This window comes from Balaenoptera acutorostrata, chromosome 6, assembly GCF_949987535.1.
Source record: "Balaenoptera acutorostrata chromosome 6, mBalAcu1.1, whole genome shotgun sequence".
Taxonomy (NCBI): Eukaryota; Metazoa; Chordata; class Mammalia; order Artiodactyla; family Balaenopteridae; genus Balaenoptera; species Balaenoptera acutorostrata.
In genome coordinates, this window is record NC_080069.1 from 8308019 (window position 1) to 8330929 (window position 22911).

The 22911-nt window shown below is 44.3% G+C and overlaps 1 protein-coding gene across 1 annotated transcript; it reads right to left on the reverse strand.

Annotated features, from left to right (window-relative positions):
- Nucleotides 1-4027: 4027 nt before the first annotated feature.
- Nucleotides 4028-22410, reverse strand: LOC103001262 (L-threonine 3-dehydrogenase, mitochondrial). Its single transcript, XM_007192686.3, has 9 exons — nt 22262-22410; nt 13367-13564; nt 11741-11783; nt 11028-11098; nt 9622-9771; nt 9354-9526; nt 8279-8369; nt 5272-5541; nt 4028-4703 (listed from the first exon to the last, which is right to left on the reverse strand). The coding sequence occupies exons 2-9, from the start codon at nt 13548-13550 to the stop codon at nt 4564-4566; spliced, it is 1122 nt and encodes a 373-aa protein (XP_007192748.1). The 5' UTR covers nt 13551-13564; nt 22262-22410; the 3' UTR covers nt 4028-4563.
- Between the last annotated feature and the right edge of the window lie 501 nt (nt 22411-22911).

A 22911-nucleotide genomic window follows, 5' to 3' on the forward strand; every position in this document is an offset into this window, starting at 1 on the left:
TAAATTAATTAATTAAAAAAAACAACCAGATTTGCTAACGCTCCCTGAGATCATAAAGCTACAATTTCAAGTGTTGGGTGTCACCACTTAAAAGCACTGAAAGCAACACCGTAGGTGATGTGTAGCAATCACAGGATGGATTTTGAATGCCCTGGTGTTATGCGCAGGGGTCCTTGTGGTCTGGGATAAAATTTCCATTAACATCATCACACAATGGATGAAAAGAATGCTGCATCTCAAACAAATTGGAAGAAAAGATCGTTTGCTCTTGATTTGTTAGGTGACTACAAAAGGCAACGTTCAACAGTGAATTTGAAGTGTGCGTAACACTCATGAAACATGAAGGTAATGGGGGAAAAGCTCATTTCTTGGTTTATAGATGAACAAATTTGAAACACATAGCTAATGTTAAAAGCAGGTATTTTACCATCTCATCTGCAACCCTAAAAGTTAAATGTTTAAGTTGGGCAGAAAGAAAGCTTTTGGGAGGATCTTCCTTCACGTTGGAAGAAGAGGCATTGTCTGTTCAATTTAGTCTCAGTATAGTCAAGCATACATGATATTAAAACCATAAAAATTGACGAGATCATTCTATTTTCAAAAAAGCAAGTACCCTAATTTATCTTAATGAAATGTGATTAAAAAACAGAATTACTATCTCATGGGTGGCTTATGGAACCAATGCACTGACGTTGGAGGCAGTTACCGTTAGATTAGTCTGAGATTAGTACCTTTCTTACATTAATTCAAATCTATTTCAATTAGAATCTTAAGGTTATCCAGCAAAAAATAAAGTTTATATTCCCAAACTTTTTAAAAAAAACAAACTTTTAAATACATGTAAACTATATCTTACTAAGTAAATATGTACCAAGGGCTGCTGATAGTAGAGCAGAATTTCATCATCAATTAATTCAACACTCTCAATAGGAATGTGACTATGTAAAATTAAGAGGCAAGGAAAGTGTTTATACCTTTTGACTTAGTAGGCATACGTCTGGGTTTCTAAGTAAAGCAATTAAATAGTGGAATGACTGCATAATTATGATATTCCACTCAATGAATTATTACACAGCTATTTTTAAATGGTAAATATCAACACTATATTTAAGTTACTTGTAACACGTATGAGAAGACTGAATGGGAATATTAAAAAAATAGCTAGTATGTCAGGCAGCAAAAATTGCAAGTGACTCTTCCAAAACTTTCAGCAGTGTTGTCTTAGCACTACTTCTATAGTAAAAAAAAAAAAATTTGACTATCTAATACCATGTTATATAAGCATACGGGGAAAAACATAGGCACACACTATACTGTTTAACATCAGTTATTGACTGGGTTTAGAGAAGACAACTTTTTTCATTATGTATCTTTTAATTTTTAAATTCTTAATAGAAACATTTTTAAATAAAAAAAATTTTTAATGCCTCTTGAGAACACTCATGCCCTTACCATAAAATACAATAACAAATTGGCATCTGGCCTATATGAGTTAAAAAAAAATAGTATTAGCACCCATCCCCTTCTACAGTAAGTATCCTAAACGGTGCAATAGTATTCATTGCCCAGAGCCTGCTTCTTGATTTTAAACAGTGCACCTTGATGGCAGCCATGGGCTGTGCTGTTTGTGGAGTGACACAAAGGCGCTTCATGGCAATGTCACATAGAAAACACACCAGCAGATCTAGTAACCACACTGGTAGCCTGTAGAAATCTTCAAGGTGAAAAACATCAGAGCAAGGTCAACCTTTGTATTCTTTATTTAAAAATCAAAAAACTATTTTTGTGATGCAACCCACACTTTCCCCTTCCAAGTAGCTTTTCAGATCACTTTCAAATTAACAATAAAAAACCCTTTCTCCCAACAGAAAGGAAAGCTTTTATAGTAAAGTATTGAGTCATCTCCTGGGATCCCAAGATATGCGCCCGATATTGAGTATCTGGATAGAAAGGGCAACTCTAATTTTAGTCTTAAAGTGCAAAGCTGTCAGTGACTAAGAATCACCTATGTAATTTGAAGGATTCATTTGTTCTTTTATGCTTCTTTGAGGTTCTCCCGGAGGTGCATTTATAGATTTAGAAGGATTAAAGGAAGCCATTCTAGAACAAATCCCTCCAGAGGGCCCCAATTACAAGGTCATCCAAGGAACCTGGTGGAAATTCTGGAAGACTAGGGTCTAAGGGACAAAGGGTCATTCAATTCAGTTGCTTCTTCCCTTCACATGGAAGGAATTAATTTCTGTTCCTTTAAGATAACTGAGAATAAATTAAGAGAACTTAAGAACTGTTTTTCAAACTGAACAATTAGAAATATTGTTTCTAATGAGCTTCAAAACCAAATTATCTACTCAAGTATTCATAACAGCATTTATTCCTAAAAACTAAAAAAAGTGTAAATAACCTAAACATCCCTCACCTGATGAACTGACAATGTCGTATTCACACAACGGAACACTGTTTAGCGATGAAATAAAGCATTGACACATGCTACGACATGGATGAACCTTGAAAACATTATGCTAAATTAAAGAACCCAGTCACAAAAGACCACATATTGTATGATTCCACTTATGTGAAATATCCAGAACAGGCAAATCCATAGACACAGAAAGTAAATTAGTAGTGGCGTAGGCTGGGGAAGGTTTTTTTGTGAGATGCTGAAATGGCCTAAGATTAGATTATAGTCACAGTTGCACGATTCTGAATATGCTGCAAAATCACCAAACTGCGATCTTTAAATGAGTGAATTTTACGGTATGTGAAACATATCTCAATAAAGTTGTAAAAAAAAAAAAAAAGACCTTAACACTAGCTGTTCGGTTTTAGCAAATAAAACGTACAAATGTAAGCTTAATTATACTAAGTAGGGAAGGAAACTGTATCAACATAACTATTAAATAATTATCTAGAAGTTCAAATCTAATTATGTCTCAAAAGAAAAAACTTCACGCTTCTACCCAGCAGTTACAAGTTCCAAATACATAACACTGTCATCAAGCAGATAGTAGAAATGCCTTTTAATCCTTGACAGCTGTGTCCGTGAGATCCATGATTAGTTAACCGGAGTTTCACTTTCCAGTGATTTCAGGGGCAGCACATCCTGAGGTAGCTGGAGAAAGTAAGTCTATATATTTAGACAGTAACTGCTTCAGAGGGTTAGCTTACTTTTCTGAAGGGTCATCTAAGAGTGTATAGAAAGGCTGTAGTAAGGAAGCTCTCTTTAGAAAATCGCGTTTGGAATTGGTCTAAATTAGGGGGCCGAAGCTGGAAGAGAATAACCAGTGGTCCTTCGAGATTGCCATCTCTATCAATTGAGTCCACCTGAAGGGGTGGAGCCCAGGAACCTGTATATTGAGACAAGCTCCTCCGGAGGCTGACATGGCAGGTAAGGGACCACAGTCCCAGTCACCACCCCTCAGCTCACCAACAGGAAGGCAATCAAAGTAAGAGGTGCTCCCCTTTACTAGTTAGATCATCTCTTTTCTTTCTTTTCTTTTTTTAAAATTTTATTTATTTATTTTTGGCCATGCTGTGCGGCATATGCGATCTTAGTTCCCTGACCAGGGATCGAACCTGTGTCCCCTGCATTGGGAGCATGGAGTCCTAACCACTGGACCGCCAGGGAAGTCCCCTAGATCATCTCTTGATATTCTTAGTTTCCTACCAGTATATCTTCTTACAGACAAATAAATTAGAAGTGATCATTTTTGACGCATTAAAAATCTCTTGAACAGGGGCTTCCCTGTTGGCACAGTGGTTTTGAGCCATGGTCCAGGAAGATCCCACATGCCACAGAGCAACTAAGCCCGTGCGCCACAACTACTTAGCCTGCGCTCTAGAGCCTGCGAGCCACAACTACTGAGCCCGCATGCCACAACTACTGAAGCCCGTGCACCTAGAGCCTGTGCTCCGCAACAAGAGAAGCCACCACAAGGAGAAGCCTGTGCACCGCAACGAAGAGTAGCCCCCGCTCGCCGCAACTAGAGAAAGCCCACACACAGCAACGAAGACCCAACACAGCCAAAAATCAATCAATCAATCAACCTCTTGAACGTTGTGAATATGGGATTAATACATCAGGCATTTTTTATGTTCTGATGGGATAGTAAAGAATTCTTTTAAATTGGGAGATTATCTTTGATAGTCTTTAAAATGTAATCTTCAGTCTTAGTCAAGAGAATAATGGAGTCTTAGGAGCAATATTTAAGTTTAATTTAGTACAAACATCACATACTTCTACCTTCTTGGAAATGGTTGCTTCATCTTAACTAAGGAAATGGAAAACGATTATGACTTAAGTCTTCATTCTGTGATTTGTGTGTTTGGACAAGTTTAGGCAGACAGCAAAAGCTCCAGAGGTCCTGCCACCAAACCTACAGCATTGGGAAAATGCTAAAGCCAAGTCAATCCTCCATCTGGCAGTTCCATATGAGCTGCGAAAACTCAGTCCAGTTAGTCCTTCAACCCCACATCATCTAGATTCCTCGGGGTCCGGAACCTCGGGGTTGTTCTGACTTTCCCTGGACAGCCGCCCAGGACTTACGAGCGCTTCCTCCGGCCCCTTCAGTTAGCCTGGGCAACTCTGCTCTCGGAACCGTGGAAGTTCAACATCGTCGTCACCAGCTCCGGGAGGTCAAAATCGTGCTTCCACCCCCAGTCCTTGCGGGCGTTGCTATCATCGAAGTTCATTGGCCAACTATCGGCTAGGACAAGATATGGAAGAGGAGCTTAAGTTATTCAGGCTCTAGATTTGCAAAAAGGTCTAGAACATTTTAAACAAAGGATTATCATCCACGAAAGAAACATCCTATTTGAAATCCCCCCCTTGAGCAGAGCAGAGCAGCTATTACGGGCACACACACAGTCACCTTCTTAGATTAGAAGTCTGTCACCTCGGAGGAAAGTCTCGTGCAGACTTGTAAGGTGGGACTGCATGCTCAGACGGCACTCACACAGGGGCACAGTCAGCCCTTGAGAACCCAGGGCTGCTCTCATACCACACCTGCTTGTTTCACGTTTAAACTGGCAAATGGTGAAGTGCCGACAAGCTGTTTATTTGGATGGTTCCCGTCTACCCACTTTAGGCATCATTTCCCAAAACCGCAGCATCTGCCGGCTCTGGTGCAACAGCAGCTCCTTCTCCAGAAGGTGTCGGGCCCCTTGGGAAGGTGCTGAGCTCTCCTTATCCTCCACCGTTTACGTTCTCAAGGACTCGTGGGGCGGACTGAAGCTTAATTTTGGCTTTGAGGGGTTCTGCAATGGTGTACCAACCTATGGCCTGTCGGACAGGATCCACGTTGTAGGTGATCTGGAATTCTGGAACGTGCTTGAGAACCTCCTGGGCCAGCTCCGCGGGGGTGAAGCTCATGGCATTGACATTGTAAGTCCTCATGGAGAGGGACTCTGCCGGGGCCTCCATGACCTCCAGGGTGGCCCGGAGGCAGTCATCAATGTACATCATCGGGAGCCTCGTGCTGGGTTCCAGGTTGCACTCAAACCTGCCATGCTTGACGGCGTCATGGAAAATCTGGACCGCGTAGTCTGAAAGAGAATCTGGTCTGTGGGTCTTCTCATAACAAAATGGTGAGTGAGCCTCTGGCCTTAAGGCAGTGGTTCTCACATGTCTTAGTCTCAGGACCTCTTTATGCACTTAAAAATCACTGAGGATCCCCAAAGAGGTTTTATTAAGGTGAGCTGTAGCAACATCTACTATATCAGAAATCAACTGAGAATTTAAAAAAATATTTCTGCATTTTAAAATGACAATAATAAACCCACACATTCACATGCATAATATTTTATGTGAAAAAGAACCTATTTTCCAAACAAGAGAAAATTTAGTGAGAAGAACAGCGTGGTTTACATTCTGAAAACCTCTCTACTGTCTTAATGGGCGACAGCAGGAATCTCTGCTTCTGTGTTCAGTCCACTGTGCTACACACATCATGTAGCCTCTGGAAAACTCCACGGTGTACTTGTAAAGGAGAGTGAAAAGGGCAAATAACATCTTAGTACTGATATGAAAATTGTTTTGACCTCCGGGACCCCCTTGAAAGGGTCTCAAGGATTCCCAGGGGTTCCTAGTGCATACTTGGAGATGCACCACATGAAGGCAAAATTTTTTAAAGTAACCAAAACCAAAGGCTCTTTTAAAATCCCTCAAATTTTAATTGAAGATATTCAAAGAAATGGGAAGATATCCCATGCTCTTGGACTGGAAGAATTAGTATTGTTAAAACGGACATAGTACCCAAAGCACTCTACAGATTGAATGCGATCCCTATCAATTGACCCACGACGCTTTTCACAGAACTAGAAGAAATAATCCTAAAGGTTATACGGAACCACAAGAGACTCAGAATTGCCAAAGCGACCCCGAGGAAAAAGAACGAAGCTGGAAGCACAACCCTCTCGGGCTTCAGACAATACTACAAACCTACAGCAAAAAACCCCTTGGATTTTGTCAAGTATCTTTTACACTGTATCTCAGAAGCCCTCATATGGGAGGGATCTCTAATGTGGGAGTTACTGAATATAACGCATGCTCAAGTCCAAACTGATAACAACGACAGTGTGGAAACAGTAGGGAGGGTCCTCAAAAAACTAAAAATAGAACTACCATATGACCTGGGTACATATTCGAAGAAAACGAAAACACCAGTTTGAAAAGATACACGCAGCCCAACGTCCCTTGCAGCACCATTTACAATAGCCAAGACATGGAAGCAACCTAAGTGTCCATCGACAGATGAATGGCTAAAGAAGATGTGGCACATATATATATAATGTGTATACACACACACACACACACACACACACACACACACACACACACACACACACAATGGAATACTACTCACTCATAAAAAAGAATGAAATTTTGCCATATGCAACAACATGGATGAACTTGGAAGGTATTTTGCTTAGTGAAATAAGTCAGAGAAAAACAAATATATGATATCACTTATATGTGGGATCTAAAAAATAAACAAACTAGTGAATATGACAAAAAAGAAACAGACTCTCAGACATAGAGAACAGACTAGTGGTTACCAGTAGGGAGAGGGAAGTGGGGAGGGGTAAGATAGGGGTAGGGAATTAAGAGGTACAAACTACTATGCATAAACCAAATAAGCTACAAGGATATATTGTACAGACAAGGGAATATAGCCAATATTTTATAACTATAAATGGAATACAACCTTTAAAAACTGTGAATCACTATGTTGTACACCTGAAACTTACATAATATTGTAAATTAACTATTCCTCAGTGAAAAAAAAAAGAAAAAAATGAAGTTAACCAGGTCTGGTGGTCCACTCACCAATGAATAATACAGGCTCCTCAACAGGCAAGTAACCAACTGCACTAGAGATGAGCAGTAACCCACCCTCATTTTGGGGCAAGCTTTTCTGAAATAAAAACTAAGACAGGGCTTCCCTGGTGGCGCAGTGGTTGAGAGTCTGCCTGTTAATGCAGGGGACACGGGTTTGAGCCCTGGTCTGGGAGGATCCCACATGCCGTGGAGCAACTGGGCCCGTGAGCCACAATTACTGAGCCTGCACGTCTGGAGCCTGTGCTCTGCAACAGGAGAGGCTGCGATAGTGAGAGGCCCGCGCACCGCGATGAGGAGTGGCCCCCGCTTGCCGCAACTAGAGAAAGCCCTCGCGCAGAAACGAAGACCCAACACAGCCGTAAATAAATAAATAAATGTTAGCTTAAACTTAAAAAAAAAAAAACAAAAAACTAAGACAATTTGGATAAATAGTAATAAGCACAATAACAAGAGCAGGAGGAGCGATGCTTATGTTCTTTCTAAATATGCAGAGTCCATTTTAATAGAACTCTCTGTATTAAGAAACAAAGGTATATTCAAAGAAAGAGGCTTTTCTTTTCTGGCGGGCTTGTGGGATCTTAGTTCCCCGACCAGGGATTGAACACCCAGGCCCACAGCAGTGAAAGCGCCGAGCCCTAACCACTGGACCACTGGGGAATTCCCAAGAGGTGATTTCTCATTTGGTGTCTTCCTACATGGTGGGTAACAAACTCGAATGTCAGTTTGACTCCGGCACTGTGGGTGGCCAATCCCACTGGACTTACAGCATCGGCATGAGTTTAAGACAGTAGGGTTCAATGAGCTCCTCAGATGCACTTCCCAGAAAGGATGCAAAAACTCCGGTCAGCATACGACTAAAAAGACAACAGATCCATCTCCACTTTGCCTGGCCATTACAAAGCTTATCTTACGTAAAAAAAAGAAATCGAAAATAACACTTACCAGTCGTTCCTCCTCCAGGTTGGGAGTCAGCAGAAATGATTCCAGGATATCTCAGGCATCGGAAATCTAACCCATACCGGTAATAATAATACTACAAAAAAGAGAAAACTTACTTTAAAAAGAATCTTTTAAATCAGGTAGAGCAATGCAAAGAAATAACAGCCTTTTCCTGAAACTTCATCCCATACAGTCATATTAAAATCCTCCTAGAACTTCCCTGGTGGTCCAGTGGCTAAGACTCTGTGCTCCCAATGCAGGGGGCACAGGTTCAATCCCTGGTCAGGGAACTAGATCCCACACGCTGCAACTAAAAAAAAAAAAAAAAAAAGATCCTGCACGTTGCAACGAAGATCCCACGCAGCCAAATAAATATTTTTTAAGTGAAAAAAATAAATAAAAATAAATCCTCCTCAAGGAAATGAAGTCTCTAGAATTGCTAAGAGTCACTCATTTTTCTTTAACAAATAACCCTGAAGTTTTTATCTTCAAAGAATCGTCATTCTGGTGATAATGTCACTAGATAACACTGTAAATAACAGCTCAGCCGACAGCAAGGATTTCCAGCCTTTCTTTGGAAGGGAGACCCTGCTCCTAGTCCTGAACAACTCTCCACAAGCCTGTCCTGCAGTGCAGCGCTGGGAAGAGTACAGGGAAAGATGGTGACCGTGATACATCAGATGAAGGCTCAGAAACCGGCTAAAATGTGCTATAGAGTTATAAAGACAAAGCGTATTAAAACATAAAACCAAAAAGATGTCTGAGGTTATTTTAAAATTCTCTCTGATAACTACCAATATCGGGAACCTGAAAGAACAGTGCCGTACAAATAAGACGGGCAGCAAACGAAAGACGGGGTGCCACTGGAGGGGCGTGTACCAAGTGTTGTGTTAGCACAGGACTGAGGATCCCTCTGGAGCTGTCGGTACTGACCACTTGGCAAACACACTCAGTCCCCGAGCATTTCTGGGGGCAGAGATTAAGGCAGGGAGAGAGTCCCCTCCAAGGATGAACCGGCAGGTGTCTGAGGCAGAAATAGAAAAGGAAACACTGAGTCATCTTGCCAAGTGATGCTTACCTCGCCCATGAGCTCCGCGTGGACCTTGGACACCCCGTAGATAGTCCTGGGTCTCTGGATACAGAGGTCGGGGGTTGGGTTCCGCGGAGAAGTAGGTCCAAACGCCCCGATGGTGCTTGGCACAAACAATCGCAGACCGTGCTCCTCGGCAACGTCCAGGACATTGTGCAGTCCTGAAACAAGCAGATGTCGTAACCTGGGAAACCTCTTCCCAAAGAACTGGGAAATCTGGCAGACGGGTCACCTGGGGCAAGATCCAGAGACTCACCAGTGATGTTCACAGCTCTGGCCAGGGACACGTTTGCCTCTCCCACTGCACTGAGGAGGGCGCTGTAATGAAATAGCCAGGTGACACGGTTGTTCACCACGATCTCCCGCAGATTCTTGTAATCCAGGATGTCGGAATAAATAAACGGGCCTGCAAGGAGCAGTGAAACCAGGAAGTAAAAGAGGTCCGGGCTTGGAAAGCTCAACAGATCTTTTCCTCTCCCCCGCTGACTTTGAATTCCATTGGTACCGACCTGGTAGCAACAACTTGGACACTCCCCAGCATTTTCTTTATGGAGAATAACGAATCCCAGCCACCCCACGGCTAACAGCAGCTAATGCTTATACAGGACATACACCTGCCGGGTGCTGTTCTAAGGGCTTTCTGTATATTTAAACTCTCACAGCCTTCGAGGTGGATATTTTGTTGATGAGGAAACTGAGGCATAGAGAGGTTAAGTAGCTTGCCAGTATCAAACAGAATAAAATTAAGAACTGGAGTAATGACCAGGCAACTGGCTTGAGTTGCCAAACCTATAGGCACACAGAGATTTCACCCTGCTTAAAAGTTGCACAGTTTAGGACTTCCCTGGTGGTCCAGTGGTTAAGACTCTGCGCTTCCAGTGCAGGGGGCATGGGTTCAATCCCTGGTTGGGGAAGATCCGCATGCCGCGCGGTGCAGCCAAAAAAAAAAAAAAAAAAAAAAAAAAGTTGCATATTTTAAAGGAATAGAGAAATGGGTTTACAAAAACAAAAAACCCACCACGGTATAAAAGAACTATAAATTAAGAGTTCGCCACACCTGGTTAGGCTAGAGGTAGAGCCGATTTTGTGCCAATTTCCCCCACTTTCAGCGAATTACCACTCTTCCCCATGGTAAACAGCAAAAGGCTGACACAGAACCAGGAAGGACTAGGAGAATTATAAAAAACACCTTTGAGGTGTAGACAACCTGACTAGAGGAGTCTGGGGTCTGTGTGTGTGCACAGTAGTTTAAGAACAAGTCCACGTTGAAATATGAGGATTAATTTCTCCAAAATTTAAAGTTCCTTTTCCTCATTTCAGAACTTGATTTTTATTTGCTTTCTCTCTGAGCTAAGTTCACTAAAAACGCTGAAAGATAGGAATCCGTTTTATTCCACAGATACTGCTCCAAATAATATCCAAAGATACTATTCCACAACTTCATGTCAAGGTCTGAAGAACTCTCCTGTCCTTGGATCCCTTGAACAAGCAGTAGCTGTACCGTAGGCGTTTTACAGAACTAAAGAGGACAAAACCATGAAACATTTTTAAGTGGCACACGTGTGCCTCAAATACTCCTCCTTCTTCAATTCACAAGCCTGGTTATGAGCGGTGACACCGATTCTGGGAGCTGCCTCTCTACCCACTCTGTGGGCCTCTTACCACTAAGGAAGACGTGCTCAGGGGGCTTCCGAATGTCAGACAGAATCACGTTGTCCTTCCCAAATCGTTTCCTAAAGGGAAAATCAAACATGCGAGTTGGTACACTGAGGATATAACAGGTCCTATGAAAACAGTCTTTCCAACAGGAACTGTCATGTCCCGTCAGCCTCCAAATCCCTCCTCTCCACACCTTTCTTCCCTCTTCGTCCTCAACTCACAGCCCTGCAGTTGCAGTCACTCAGGGCTGCACCTCCTGCTTCTACCTCAGCCCATTATCATCCCGGTATCTGTCACCAATTTCTTCCCAGTGCCCCTGAGTTTCTCCCTTTCCCTCCCCGTTCTTCTCTCCTCTTATCCTTTTATCCCACTCTCCAAATCCCACACTGTTCCTTTTCAGTTTCTACACATACAATACTTCCCTCTGCCCCCAAATACCTGAAAACCAAGTGATTTACTGGGAGGCAGGTCTTACTTTGCCTAACCTAGGAAAGGCAGAGGGTGAAGGACCAGCTTGGGGGATGCTGAGTTGCGGACCTGAAACAATGTCTGTGATATGAAGAGGCACAAGGAAATGCATTCCAAACGGTCATTTACATACGATATCTTAAAGTGGTCAGAAGCAAGAGGGGAGAGAAAAGATTCAATGGTTAAATGGGGCCAAAGACAAGCCCCGAAAAACTCAGAATTTAAATTTAAACTTTGCGAGCTCTTACCTCAAAAAGCTAGCAAGCCCCACTCCAAGCTGGCCAAGACCCCCTGGATAAAGAAGAAAAAAGTGAATCTTTAATCTAAATCTAACCAATTCAATTATTCCCAGCATGTAATAATAGAATAAAACTCTACTGGCACTCTTAGCTAACTAGGTAAAGCCCCAGGTTGGCCTGATAGAACTGAATTACCTTCTCGGAGCTAGGACAGAATCAGTACAGGTAAGATCAGTTTCAGAGACAAAAGTGCTCTCCAGCACAGAGTGGCTGAGGGAAAGCCAGGGAACAGGTAAGAGAACAATCACAGAAGAGCAGGACCACCTCCTGGTCAGGAAGTCACTACCAGCTTTGCCTTTGTTATTTGATGGGCTGTGAAAATTATCTGCTACGGGTACCAGAACACTCAAAGCTAGATATAATAGTTTGATGTCAACCTCTGCTGGGATTATCCAGAGCACCCTCCTTCCATTAGACCTGGAGAGGAACAGGAAGGGAGAAAGAAAGAAGGGACAAACCAAGAAGTCACCTGAAAAAAGGGGCAGATATCTGGACGGGCAAGGAGCTGCTAAGAACATTAAAGATGAGTATTACAGCATCTTAATTTGGACGCTTACAGATGCCACTGATGGAAATGGGAGAGCTAGGGGTCTGGGAGCACATTTAGGGGAATACAACCCTAAATTCCATTTGGGAGAAAGTAAGAGGCAGGAAGATATGGACAGTGGAATTTCCTGTAAACATGTGTTAAGATGGGACTGAAAACAGCCCACTGACAGTAACACTGGGCCCTGGAAGATGCTTTGTTGGTGCAGGGAGGAGGGAATCAAACAACACACAGACAAGAAGCTGGGAGAGTCAGGGAGGAAGTGCAGAGGGAACCGGCCTCACTTGAAACCCATTTACAGCAGGAGAGGAGGAGGAGGTGCCAGTGAAAGAAACACACACACACTGAGGAATGTAAGAAGGATAAGGACGTGAAGCCAAGGGATGAAACTTTGGCAAACGGAGGACAATAAAACATGTCAGTCAAATCAGAGGTGGGCTTGAGTCAGGTGGAAGGACTTGCGGACAGACGGCCAAGTTTGTAGTGAGCAGATACAGAACCAGGTGTTGCGTGGATACGAGGGGAGAGGGGTCAGCAAGCCAGTCTGTGGACAATGAGATGCAAGTGTCACGAGGTGATGGTGAGGAGTTCCTCGGGCCCTGGGCAGGCCCTGGCTATCTCCTCCATAGAAATGTGCAGGCACTGCCTGGCCTGAGGAGCTTGGCCAAGGAAAGATGCGCCTGATTCCAGAGGCCACGTTCTATCCACACACCTCGGCTCCCAGGCCATTCCTAGCAGGAAAGGGGAACTGAGTCCCACAGCCGCTTTTTGGTCCTCTTCAGGTGCCCAGGTCCTCCCCCTTCAGACAATAAAAGATTTGGGCAGGGAAACCAAGCCCTGGCAACAGCGACAAAATAAGGACAGGGGGACTTGTGCTATTTCGGAGGGAGCCAGGAGTGGAAAAGGGAGTTTCTGATTAATAAGTGTTACCTGGCGGCATGTTACCTGGTGACATTCCAAAAACAAATACACGGCCACACAAAGAAAATAACACAGCCACAAATGTGGAAAAAAGAAAAAAACCCAACCTGTAATTAAGACGCGTGGTTGGTCTGCTTCAGAGAACGAGGTAGAGTGGAAGTTGGCATCCGCTGGAATCTGCTGAGGGGAGGTGCCCAGAAACCGGCTGGGCAGGACAGGAGCCTGGCAGCCACAGGCCGGTCTCTGCAGCAGCCGGCTGGCAACCCGCTGCAGCATCCAAACGACCGGCATGATCTCTGCAGACACTGTAACACAAAAGGAGCAGAGTTGAGAAAAGATACATGCACCCCAATGTTCACTGCAGCACTATTTATACTAGCCAAGACATGGAACCTAAGAGTCCATCAACAGATGAATATGGATAAAGAAGATGTGGTGTGTGTACACACACACACACACCCCGGAATATTACTCAACCATCAAAAAGAATGAATAATGCCATTTGCAGCAACATGGATGGACCTAGAGATGATCATACTAAGCGAAGTAAGCTAGACAAAGACAAATACCACATATCATTTATATGTGGAATCTAAAATACGATACTAATCAACATATCTACGAAACAAAATAGACTCACAGGTATAGAGAACAGACTTGTATCAACAGTTGCCAAGGGGGGTGGGGGGTAGGGGAGGGAAGGATTGGGAGTTTGGGATTAGCAGAGGCAAACTATTATATATAGGATGGATAAACAACAAGGTCCTACTGTAGAGCACGGGGAACTATATTCAATATCCTGTGACAAATCACAATGGAAAAGAATATGAAAAAGAATATATATATCTGTATAACTGAGTCACTTTGCTGTAGAGCAGAAATTAACACAACATTGTAAATCAACTATATGTCAATAAGATTTAAAAAAACAAACAAAAGACGCAGAGTTCAGTATGTAACTGCTTACCCTCCCGACCCCTCAAAACACAAACCCTTTAACCACAACTAACACTACGATCGCCAGCTCACGAGCAAAGCCATGTTCTGGATTCATGAATCGAACTAAAGAGACTGCTGATTGCGCAGACAGGGAGCCAGTCAAGAGCCGGCCGTGAGCCCAGCCCTGTGAAAAGGGGATAAACGTCACTGGTGCAAAGTGCAGGCAAACAAAGACTGGCCGCGATTTAGAACTGGAGCCGCACGGCGCTGACATCAACTGGGATCTAAAGTCACCGCGGAGGTTACCGCGCACAGAGCCGTCCACGCCAGGAACATCATGGATCCTGGCAAAGGCCTCAGATCTTCACCACTGTGATCATCTGTGCGCGTACCATCGAGGTGCGAACAGGTCCCCGATTAAATAACACAGAGCCCTGTGACTCTCGCGCTAACTCAGATGTTATCTTTAGGATGAACCAGACTAGAAAAGCAGATAGTTAAGGTAAAAAGGCCCCCGGCAATACTGAGTTAAGCTGTGACTAATTTCTGTTTCACTGCCAACTCTTTAGGAAGGACCATTTAGAAAAGCCATTTTCTCCTCTGTGCCCAGATCATGTATATTTTATTGCAGTCCAGCTCCCCTTCCTCGTCAGCTTTACCCAGACAAGCATGTCACAAGAGCAGATCAGAGCTGCTCAGTTCTAACAGCGACCTTCCTGCCCCCAAAGGTCAGGCCTTTGCACTCTGCACACCGTCCCGTGGCCTCCACCTCCGGCAGCTGTCAGATTTGCAACAGCCCTGGCGGATGAGCGTTCAGAGCGACCCCAGTGCCCAACCCCCTCACAAAGAAGTGGCCAGATCTCAACCATCTTATATTTTGCATCGTAAAACAAGAAAAAGTAAACCACACTTGGAGACATTTCCCATTTAGGATCTGAACTTAGCCTGGCATCACACTCAACCCAGTGCCTTGAGCAGGTAACAGTAATTCTAAGTTAAAACCGCCAGAGGTATCAGAAGCTTTCCTGCAATCCCTAAAATCCAGATTATAGAAAACAAAAGGGCCATACAATCTGCTGAAACCCTATGCTGGAACACCCTTTTGTGAGCCACAGAGGTCTTGTTCTTTAGGACACCGAAATAAGGCGGGCAGAGCCCCGATGGCTTCTGTCGGGTCAGCGGCTTGGCCCATCAGGTCCCCAGCCTGAGACGCAGCCCCGCCAAGGTCCTGAGGCCCTGCATCCCAGCTAACTTTCCCAAACAGGCAGAAGACAGCCTTCTGATGGCCCACCTCAGGATTGGAAGGGAGGTCACTAGAGGAGAGACCCAAGCTTTTCTTCCATCATCCCTTCAAACCATCTTTGCAGCCACTGCTGACACCCGAGACCAGGTAAGAACTTTGATTCTTAACGTCACTTATTTCAGCAAGTTCAAGAGGACGGCGAGGAAGCCAAGAAGCAGCCAGATTTACCAGAACATCTGAAACTCAAAGACAATTCTCAGTTCCCAAAAGCAAAGGAGTGACGGCCACAGGTGAAGAAGTTTGGGGTTCTTTTTTTCTTTTAAAGGTTGAAGACACTGGAGTCTGGGAAAAGGTAAACCCTGAAGACGTGAAACAGGGATGTGAAACACGTACAACTCAGTTCATCTTCTCTTTCCCCAGAAGGGGAAAGCATGAAGGAGGCACAAATTCTTCATTGAATATAAAGTATTTTAGTTTAACAATGTGGACAATTCATGCTTGAGTTGGTTCTTATTCCACAACTATTACGAGCTAACACCTGATGCTCACGACAGGCCAGAGGCCTGTGAATGCCTTTCTGAATTATGGCATTTAACCATGGCAAGCACCATCCCTCTCAGGGAATCCAGTTCTTAACCGTCGAGCAGCTCTACTGTCCCTATAATGCGATTGCTTTGATTAACAATGCATGTACATTAAAAACAAAACCAAAAAACCCTCCAACCATCTACCCCATGTAGCTTTCTCAAGTCAAGATTATTATCTTGCCACTGCCAAACTCAATTTAATACTTTTAAGGCAGCAGCTCTCAAATTTTCTGGTCTCTGGACTCTTTTACACTCTTAAAAATTGGGGACTACAGAGAGCTTTTGTTCAAGTGGGGTCTATCTAACACTGTTTGCTGTAGTAGAGAGCAAAACTGAGAAACATTTAACCTATGAATGAGTTCACGTTCACCAATAAACGTGTTAAAATAAACATATTTTATGAAAACAACTGTATTTTCCAAAACAAAAAATGTACTGAGTGGCATTGTTTTACATTTTACTTGTCTCTTTGATGTGTTCCTTCATAGAAAACAGTTGGATTCTCACATCTGCTTCTAACTCAATCTGTCTGCTGCTTTGATGGAAGTAAATGAAGAAAATCCAGACTCAAAGCAAAGCAGTGGGGAAAGGAAGCTGTATTTTAAAAGCCTTTTCAGATAATTCTGGATACTCACCTTGGATATCCAAAACTCAACACATGGTAGTTTCTTCAAGGTTAGTTGCAATGTAGAATCTGAAGCCATTATCAGTGAACTTTTGTACCTGCTACATTAAAACCCACTGGTATATCTAATGCTTTGAACACATTTTTTTTTAAAGATTTTTTTGATGTGGACCATTTTTAAAGTCTTTATTGAATTTGTTACAATATTGCTTCTGCTTTATGTTTTGGTTTTTTGGCTGCAAGGCATGCAGGAATCTTAGCTCCCGGACCAGGGATTGAACCTGCAACCCCTGCACTGGAAGGCAAAGTCGTAACCACTGGTCCGCCAGGGAAGTCCCTTGAACACATCTTTTACTCCTGCATGGTTTTGTAATTTCATACATTTTTTTGGAAAATATTGGTTCAGTGAGTTATGCAGAGCTTCCAACTGTTAACACACTTCACTGTACAATACCCAAAAGTCATACTGTTTGATATCACTGATCTCATCAAAAAATTCCTAAGTATTGGGAAGCTGTCAAATTCACGGTAGTGGATACAACTTAACTTGCAACAAATACCTTGGCAGGCTCGCTTGGTTCATTTTTTTTAGAAAATGTATGCCGATTATCCAGGTATGAATAACCATCGTTTGTCAGTCATTCTTTCAAGCAAAAATGGTTCTCTATGAAAAACAGGGACCAGTTCAATCACACAAAATGCTTTATCTCAAGACAACCATCATATTTCAATATGGAACAAGTACATCCACTTACCACATGACACGCTAAAGAGATGTCTCTAGGGTCAAGATTTAATAAAATCAGTCATTTTTACTGCTTCATAAAGGGCATTCTTAGGTAAAGCTTTCCATTGTTTTATTTTACTTTTCACTGAAAGCACATGGCCGTGAAGGACACCATGACTTCTAGTACCACGTGGTACCACTGCCTTGATTCCCGCAAAGGCGCCAGTACCTTCAGCAGGTGTGCCTTGTGCACCGTCAGTGCAAATTCAACACAGCTGTTCCGGAATAAACCATGCAATTCAAAACAGTTATTCCACGCCGAATACTTTGGCACTATTTGTGTGTGCTGTCAAACGTTCACCAAAAAGATACTCTTTGATAATTGGTTTGGCACTGATACCAGATAAATACAAACAAAAGGGCAAGTCCAGCCAAGACTACAAATTCTTCCATTTGTAAGGTAAAAATACACTTCTCTGTCAAGATACCAAACTAGTCTTCATGTTTGCAGCTAAATCTTTAATTTGACAAGTTACTGTATTATTAGAAAGTGGCGGTGCTATTATTTCTTTCAATGCTTTTTCATCCAGACAAGGCTTTATTGTGTGTTTCTCCAGCCACTGCAATTTGATAACCTATCTTATTAGCTTTTTCTTTTCTAGTTTGGAAAGCTGTAACAAATAATTTTTGGCTTTTAAAGAGCTCATCATACCTACATTTAATTCATTCGTTTTGTTTTTCTTTAGATGATGAATGGTTGGTCTAAGAATAATGCTATTGTGACCAAAATACTATTCAAAAAGTTCTGTGGCATCAGACACATAAGGTAAATTTCTGACCTCTGTAAAACTTGACGAAAGCCTTCATATTTTCATGTAGTATTTAGTTCTGCACATTTATTTGGAGTAAATTCCTCTTTCCATGAGTCAGAGAACTCTGTTATGTCGTCGTTTCATTTTTTCTTCAGCATTTATACATATGGTACAGCTTTGAGTTGAAAAAAATCGAGTCCTCTAATATCCCCCTTTTTAAACCATTGATCTATCCTAAATATAAAAAATATATAAATTAATATCCTTTTATGTTAGAATAAAATATTAAGTTCAAAAGAATTTTTATACCATTTAAAATTTTAGAAAAGTTTTAAAATCAAGAGTATAAACTTTTTGTTCTTTTTCCATATACCCACAAGACTCAATTTAGGGATTTCAAAGTTATGACTTATTAAAAGAAAACAGGCCCCAGAGATGATAGCAGATATAACTGTAGGTAGATAGTAAGAATGCAAATAAGTACTAAGAACAAACAGAGTTCATCTCTGAAAATGCACATATTTATATTCTAAGCCTACTATCCTTAGAAGATTCTAGAAACACGAGAGTACACAAGCACACATCTCATTAGCCATCAGAGGAAAAGCTCATCACAAGCCATTTGGCCTCTAGAAAACTCCACCATACACCTGAGAGAGGAAGAATGAAAAAGGCAGACAGTCTCTTAGTATTTTTTAAAAAATAGCCTTGACCTCATGGACCCTACAGAGGTCTCAGGGAACCCCAGGGCTCCCCAGATCACACTTGAGAACAGCCGTTCTAAAGTAAAACTTGCTTTGCCAAGCTAGTTATTAAACTTATACAGGGGAACCGTCAAAGATGACTGAAGATCAGATGAGAGTCCATAGACCTTCTCCCCTAAGCACCTTGCTTACTTTAACTCCAAGGGATGAAAAAGAAACAGGCCAACACACATTCCTCCTTAAATAATGGAGCGTCTCCCCAGCCCAAGCCTCTCTTACATGACTCTTCCCATCTCTCGGCATTTACCCTTTCTGCACTGACCACAGCAGAACTCTAAGAAAGCAGTGGCATCAGGAAGACAGCGGGGTGATAGAGATACAGACTCAGAGCCCAGCTGGCCTTGATTGCTCGGATGTGGGGCAACTTGTGAAGGAATGGAGGAGAATAACACAGGCTTCCAAGTTGTGCTGCTGCAAGCATGGGCTTTCTGGAGGAGCAGGTCAGGTAAGAAGACAAACGAGCTTGTTTTTGGACATGTTGGCTTCAGATGCCAGGAGCCAGTATGGCTGCCTTTCCCATGGAGCTGTGAGTCCCACTGAGCAGTTCCTAGCAGTGCCTGATGCATGTCAGAACTCAAACACCATGTCAAACAGGTAGGCAGGAAGAAGAAACCAAGAAATATCAGGGGTTTGTCTACACCACAGTAAACAGAATGTCCCCTGTTGTCAGAAAACATTACTTCTGTTTCTTGGGGAAAAAAACCTTAATTCAATTGTGATTGCTCTGAAGACAGATAATTCTATTTCAGAAATATTAAAAGAAACTCCAATTTGAAATATTGAAAACCAACGAAATAGGCCTTTTCCCTGAGAATGCACCATCAATTTCCCTTAATATTCTTGCTGTCCTGTGTTTTCCCCAAATGTCTAGCTCTAATCATCCTTAGCCACGGAGACAGTAAATAAAGATGTATTAAGTAATGTCTCCAGCACATTAAGCATGAAGCTAAAAGCATCCAGCCTCCAACAGATGAATGGATAAAGAAAATGTGGTATATACATACAATGGAATATTATTCAGACTTGAAATAGGAGAACCCGTCACATGCAACAACATGGATGAACCTGGAGGACATTATGCTGAGTGAAATGAACTGGTCACAAAAGGCCAAATGCGGGCTTCCCTGGTGGCACCGTGGTTAAGAATCCACCTGCTAGTGCGGGGGACGCGGGTTCGACCCCTGGTCCGGGAAGATCCCACATGCCGCGGAGCAACTAAGCCCATGCACCACAACTACTGAGCTTGCGCTCTAGAGCCCGCAAGCCACAACTACTGAGTCCATGCACCTAGAGCCCGTGCTCTGCAGCAAGAGAAGCCACCGCAATGAGAAGCCCGCGCACCGCAACGAAGAGTAGCCCCCACTTACCGAAAGCCGCACGCAGCAACAAAGACCCAGTGCGTCCAAAAATAAATAATAAATAAATAATTTATATTTAAAAAAAGGCCAAATACAGTATGATTCCATTCATATGAGTTATACCAGTTATCTAAAATAATTAAAAAAATCATAAAAACAGGAAGTAGAAAGGTAGTTACCAAGGGGTGGGAGAAAGGGGGTGGGGATACGAGTATTTAATTAACAGGCATAGCTTCAGTTTTGCAGGATAAAAAAATTCTAGAGATCCACTGTGAATATACCTGACAGTACTGAACTGTACTCTTAAAAATGGTTAACATGGTAAATTTTATGTTATGTAATTGAAGCCACAACTTAAATTTTTAAAAAAATCCAGCCCCAAGAAATGGTCAGTGCATACATATACTACTGAGGAGCTAGAAAATTCGCCCAGTGGAGACCAGCGCCACCCCAGAGACCCATCAAACCCCCGTCCCATCCAAACTCCCCAGCCCTTGTCTCACTGAACCCCCTAAATGGTTCTTTTCCCTCTGCTTATAAACCTGCTGAAACCTATTATTCTCCTCCAGGCTTTACCTTTCCTTCCCATCTCAAGGATCTCCAGAGAGTTCTCTGCCCCTCCAAGTGGGGCCTCTTGCTCTGCACCCAGTGGAACTGCTTTCACCAAAGGTCAGCCACTGCCCAGTTGACAACTTCCTGGCCCCGGGGGCTAATAACACTTGTAAGACACATTTGCAAGGCAGTCTCCGCTTTACATCCTCCAGTTCATTAAATCATAAAAGCAAACGTGTCCTCTTCATAGTAATGACCCAAGGAAAAATCAGGCACCTCAACTACTGAGCGCTGACGAAGCACCTGCTTTCCTGAACTCTTATTTAAGCCTCAGAGTAACTCTGAAGCTGGAATCTTTTCTCCATTTTGCTGAATGAATTTTGACCCGCCCAAGGTCAGGCAGATACTAACTACCAAAAGGAGGGGTTGCAAACCAAGTCCGTTGAGTCTCAAACCCTCCTTCCATCACCCCCACTCTTCTCCCTCAAGAGAAGAGATAACATCAGGTACCTAAGAGAGAGGACAAAGAGGAAACATCCTCGTGGTGGCGCAGGGGGCACCTTCCCCGCCGCCCCTCCTCCCCTACAGCTCGGCTCCTCCTCCTCGCCGCTCCCCAGGAGGAGAGCACCCACGAGCCGAGGGCGTTCAAGGCCAGACACGGCCCTCCCTCGCCGTGCGAGCCTGCGCACACTACCTTGCCAAACCTCAAGTTTCCCCATCCTTAGAAAGGGGAAAATGATCGGACCACCACGTTAGACTGTTGGGAGGATTTAATAAAAGGAATTTAGAAAAGCACTTAGCAAACTGCTCAGTCAGTGTAAAGACTCCATCAACCAGCTGGTAAAGTCCAGACTTTAATGTGGGGTTGATCCGAAAGCCAGAAAGGGTCGGGGGAAAAAATTCCGGAGCTCTCAGCGTGAGCTACAGAGGGTTTTAGAGGGAGATCTGTCTTCGCGGAGCGGGCGCCCCCATACTCCCTCCTACGCGCGCCGGCCCGGGAGAGGGAACCCAAGAAGACGCGGGGACTTGGGCCGCACGCGGGTCTCCGGCTTCCGCCTCCCAGCACGGCTGGATAAACCGGTTTTATGAGAACAGCCGCTCCCGCCCCTATTCCCTGGCAGGGTGTGCCCTTCCGAAAAGTACGAAGGGTCGGGAGCCGCGCCTGGCGACCCCAGCAGTGCCCCGCCCCTCCCCCAGCCTCCCAGCTCCGCGGCGACTGCTGGGGACCCCCACTCGCGCCCGGGAGCGCTGAGTCTCCAGCCCCGCGCCGCGTCACACCGATCGGGCCAGCGGGACCGAGTGATCAAGGGGAACTGCACCGTCAGCCTCGGTTCTGAAGAGGCTCAGCTCCCGGGGTCAGCCGCCGGGGAAGCATCCGGCCGCCTCCGCACTGACCTTCCGACGAAGCCGCCCAGAGATGCTGCGCTGCCGCGACGCCGGAGCTGGAGAGGCAGCTGCACGTGGAACGAAGTCCGGAAGCGCGGAACAGCAACTAGAGCTCGCCGCGCGCGGCGCCTTTATCCTCTCTGCGCGCAAACCCGCCCCCCGGCGCACCAATCCCCTTCTTCGGTCCGGGCCGCCCTGGCGTGGACGTCGGATCACCACGTGGGAGGGCGCCGGTTGCCATGGTAACCATCCCCGAGGGTCTCCGTAGTGTTCCTGGCGGCGCGCGCCCCTCACGCGGGCTCCGCCCCCGACCCATCTTCCGGAGAGCTCGCGGAAGGAGAGGGAGGCGTTCGAGTCCAGCGTGCGGCGTCCCCGGCGGCGGCAGAGCCAACCCGCAGGTCTTCGCGTGGGACTCTCCAGGTGGGGACAGCTCAAGGGCCTCCCAACATAAGGGGCCCGGCCCCCCCGGAGCCCCAGAGCACCGGTCCGTGCCGGCGTTTAGCGGCTCAGCAGTGGACTTGAGGAGGAATGCGGGACGCCGAAGGGAAAGCTGGAAGGATTGGCAGGGGAAATAGCTCCGGACCGGCGTCGGGAGATACGGTACAAAGAAACCTTGAGAGGGTCATTTCATCTTGGTTTCCCACATGGGAAACATCGCT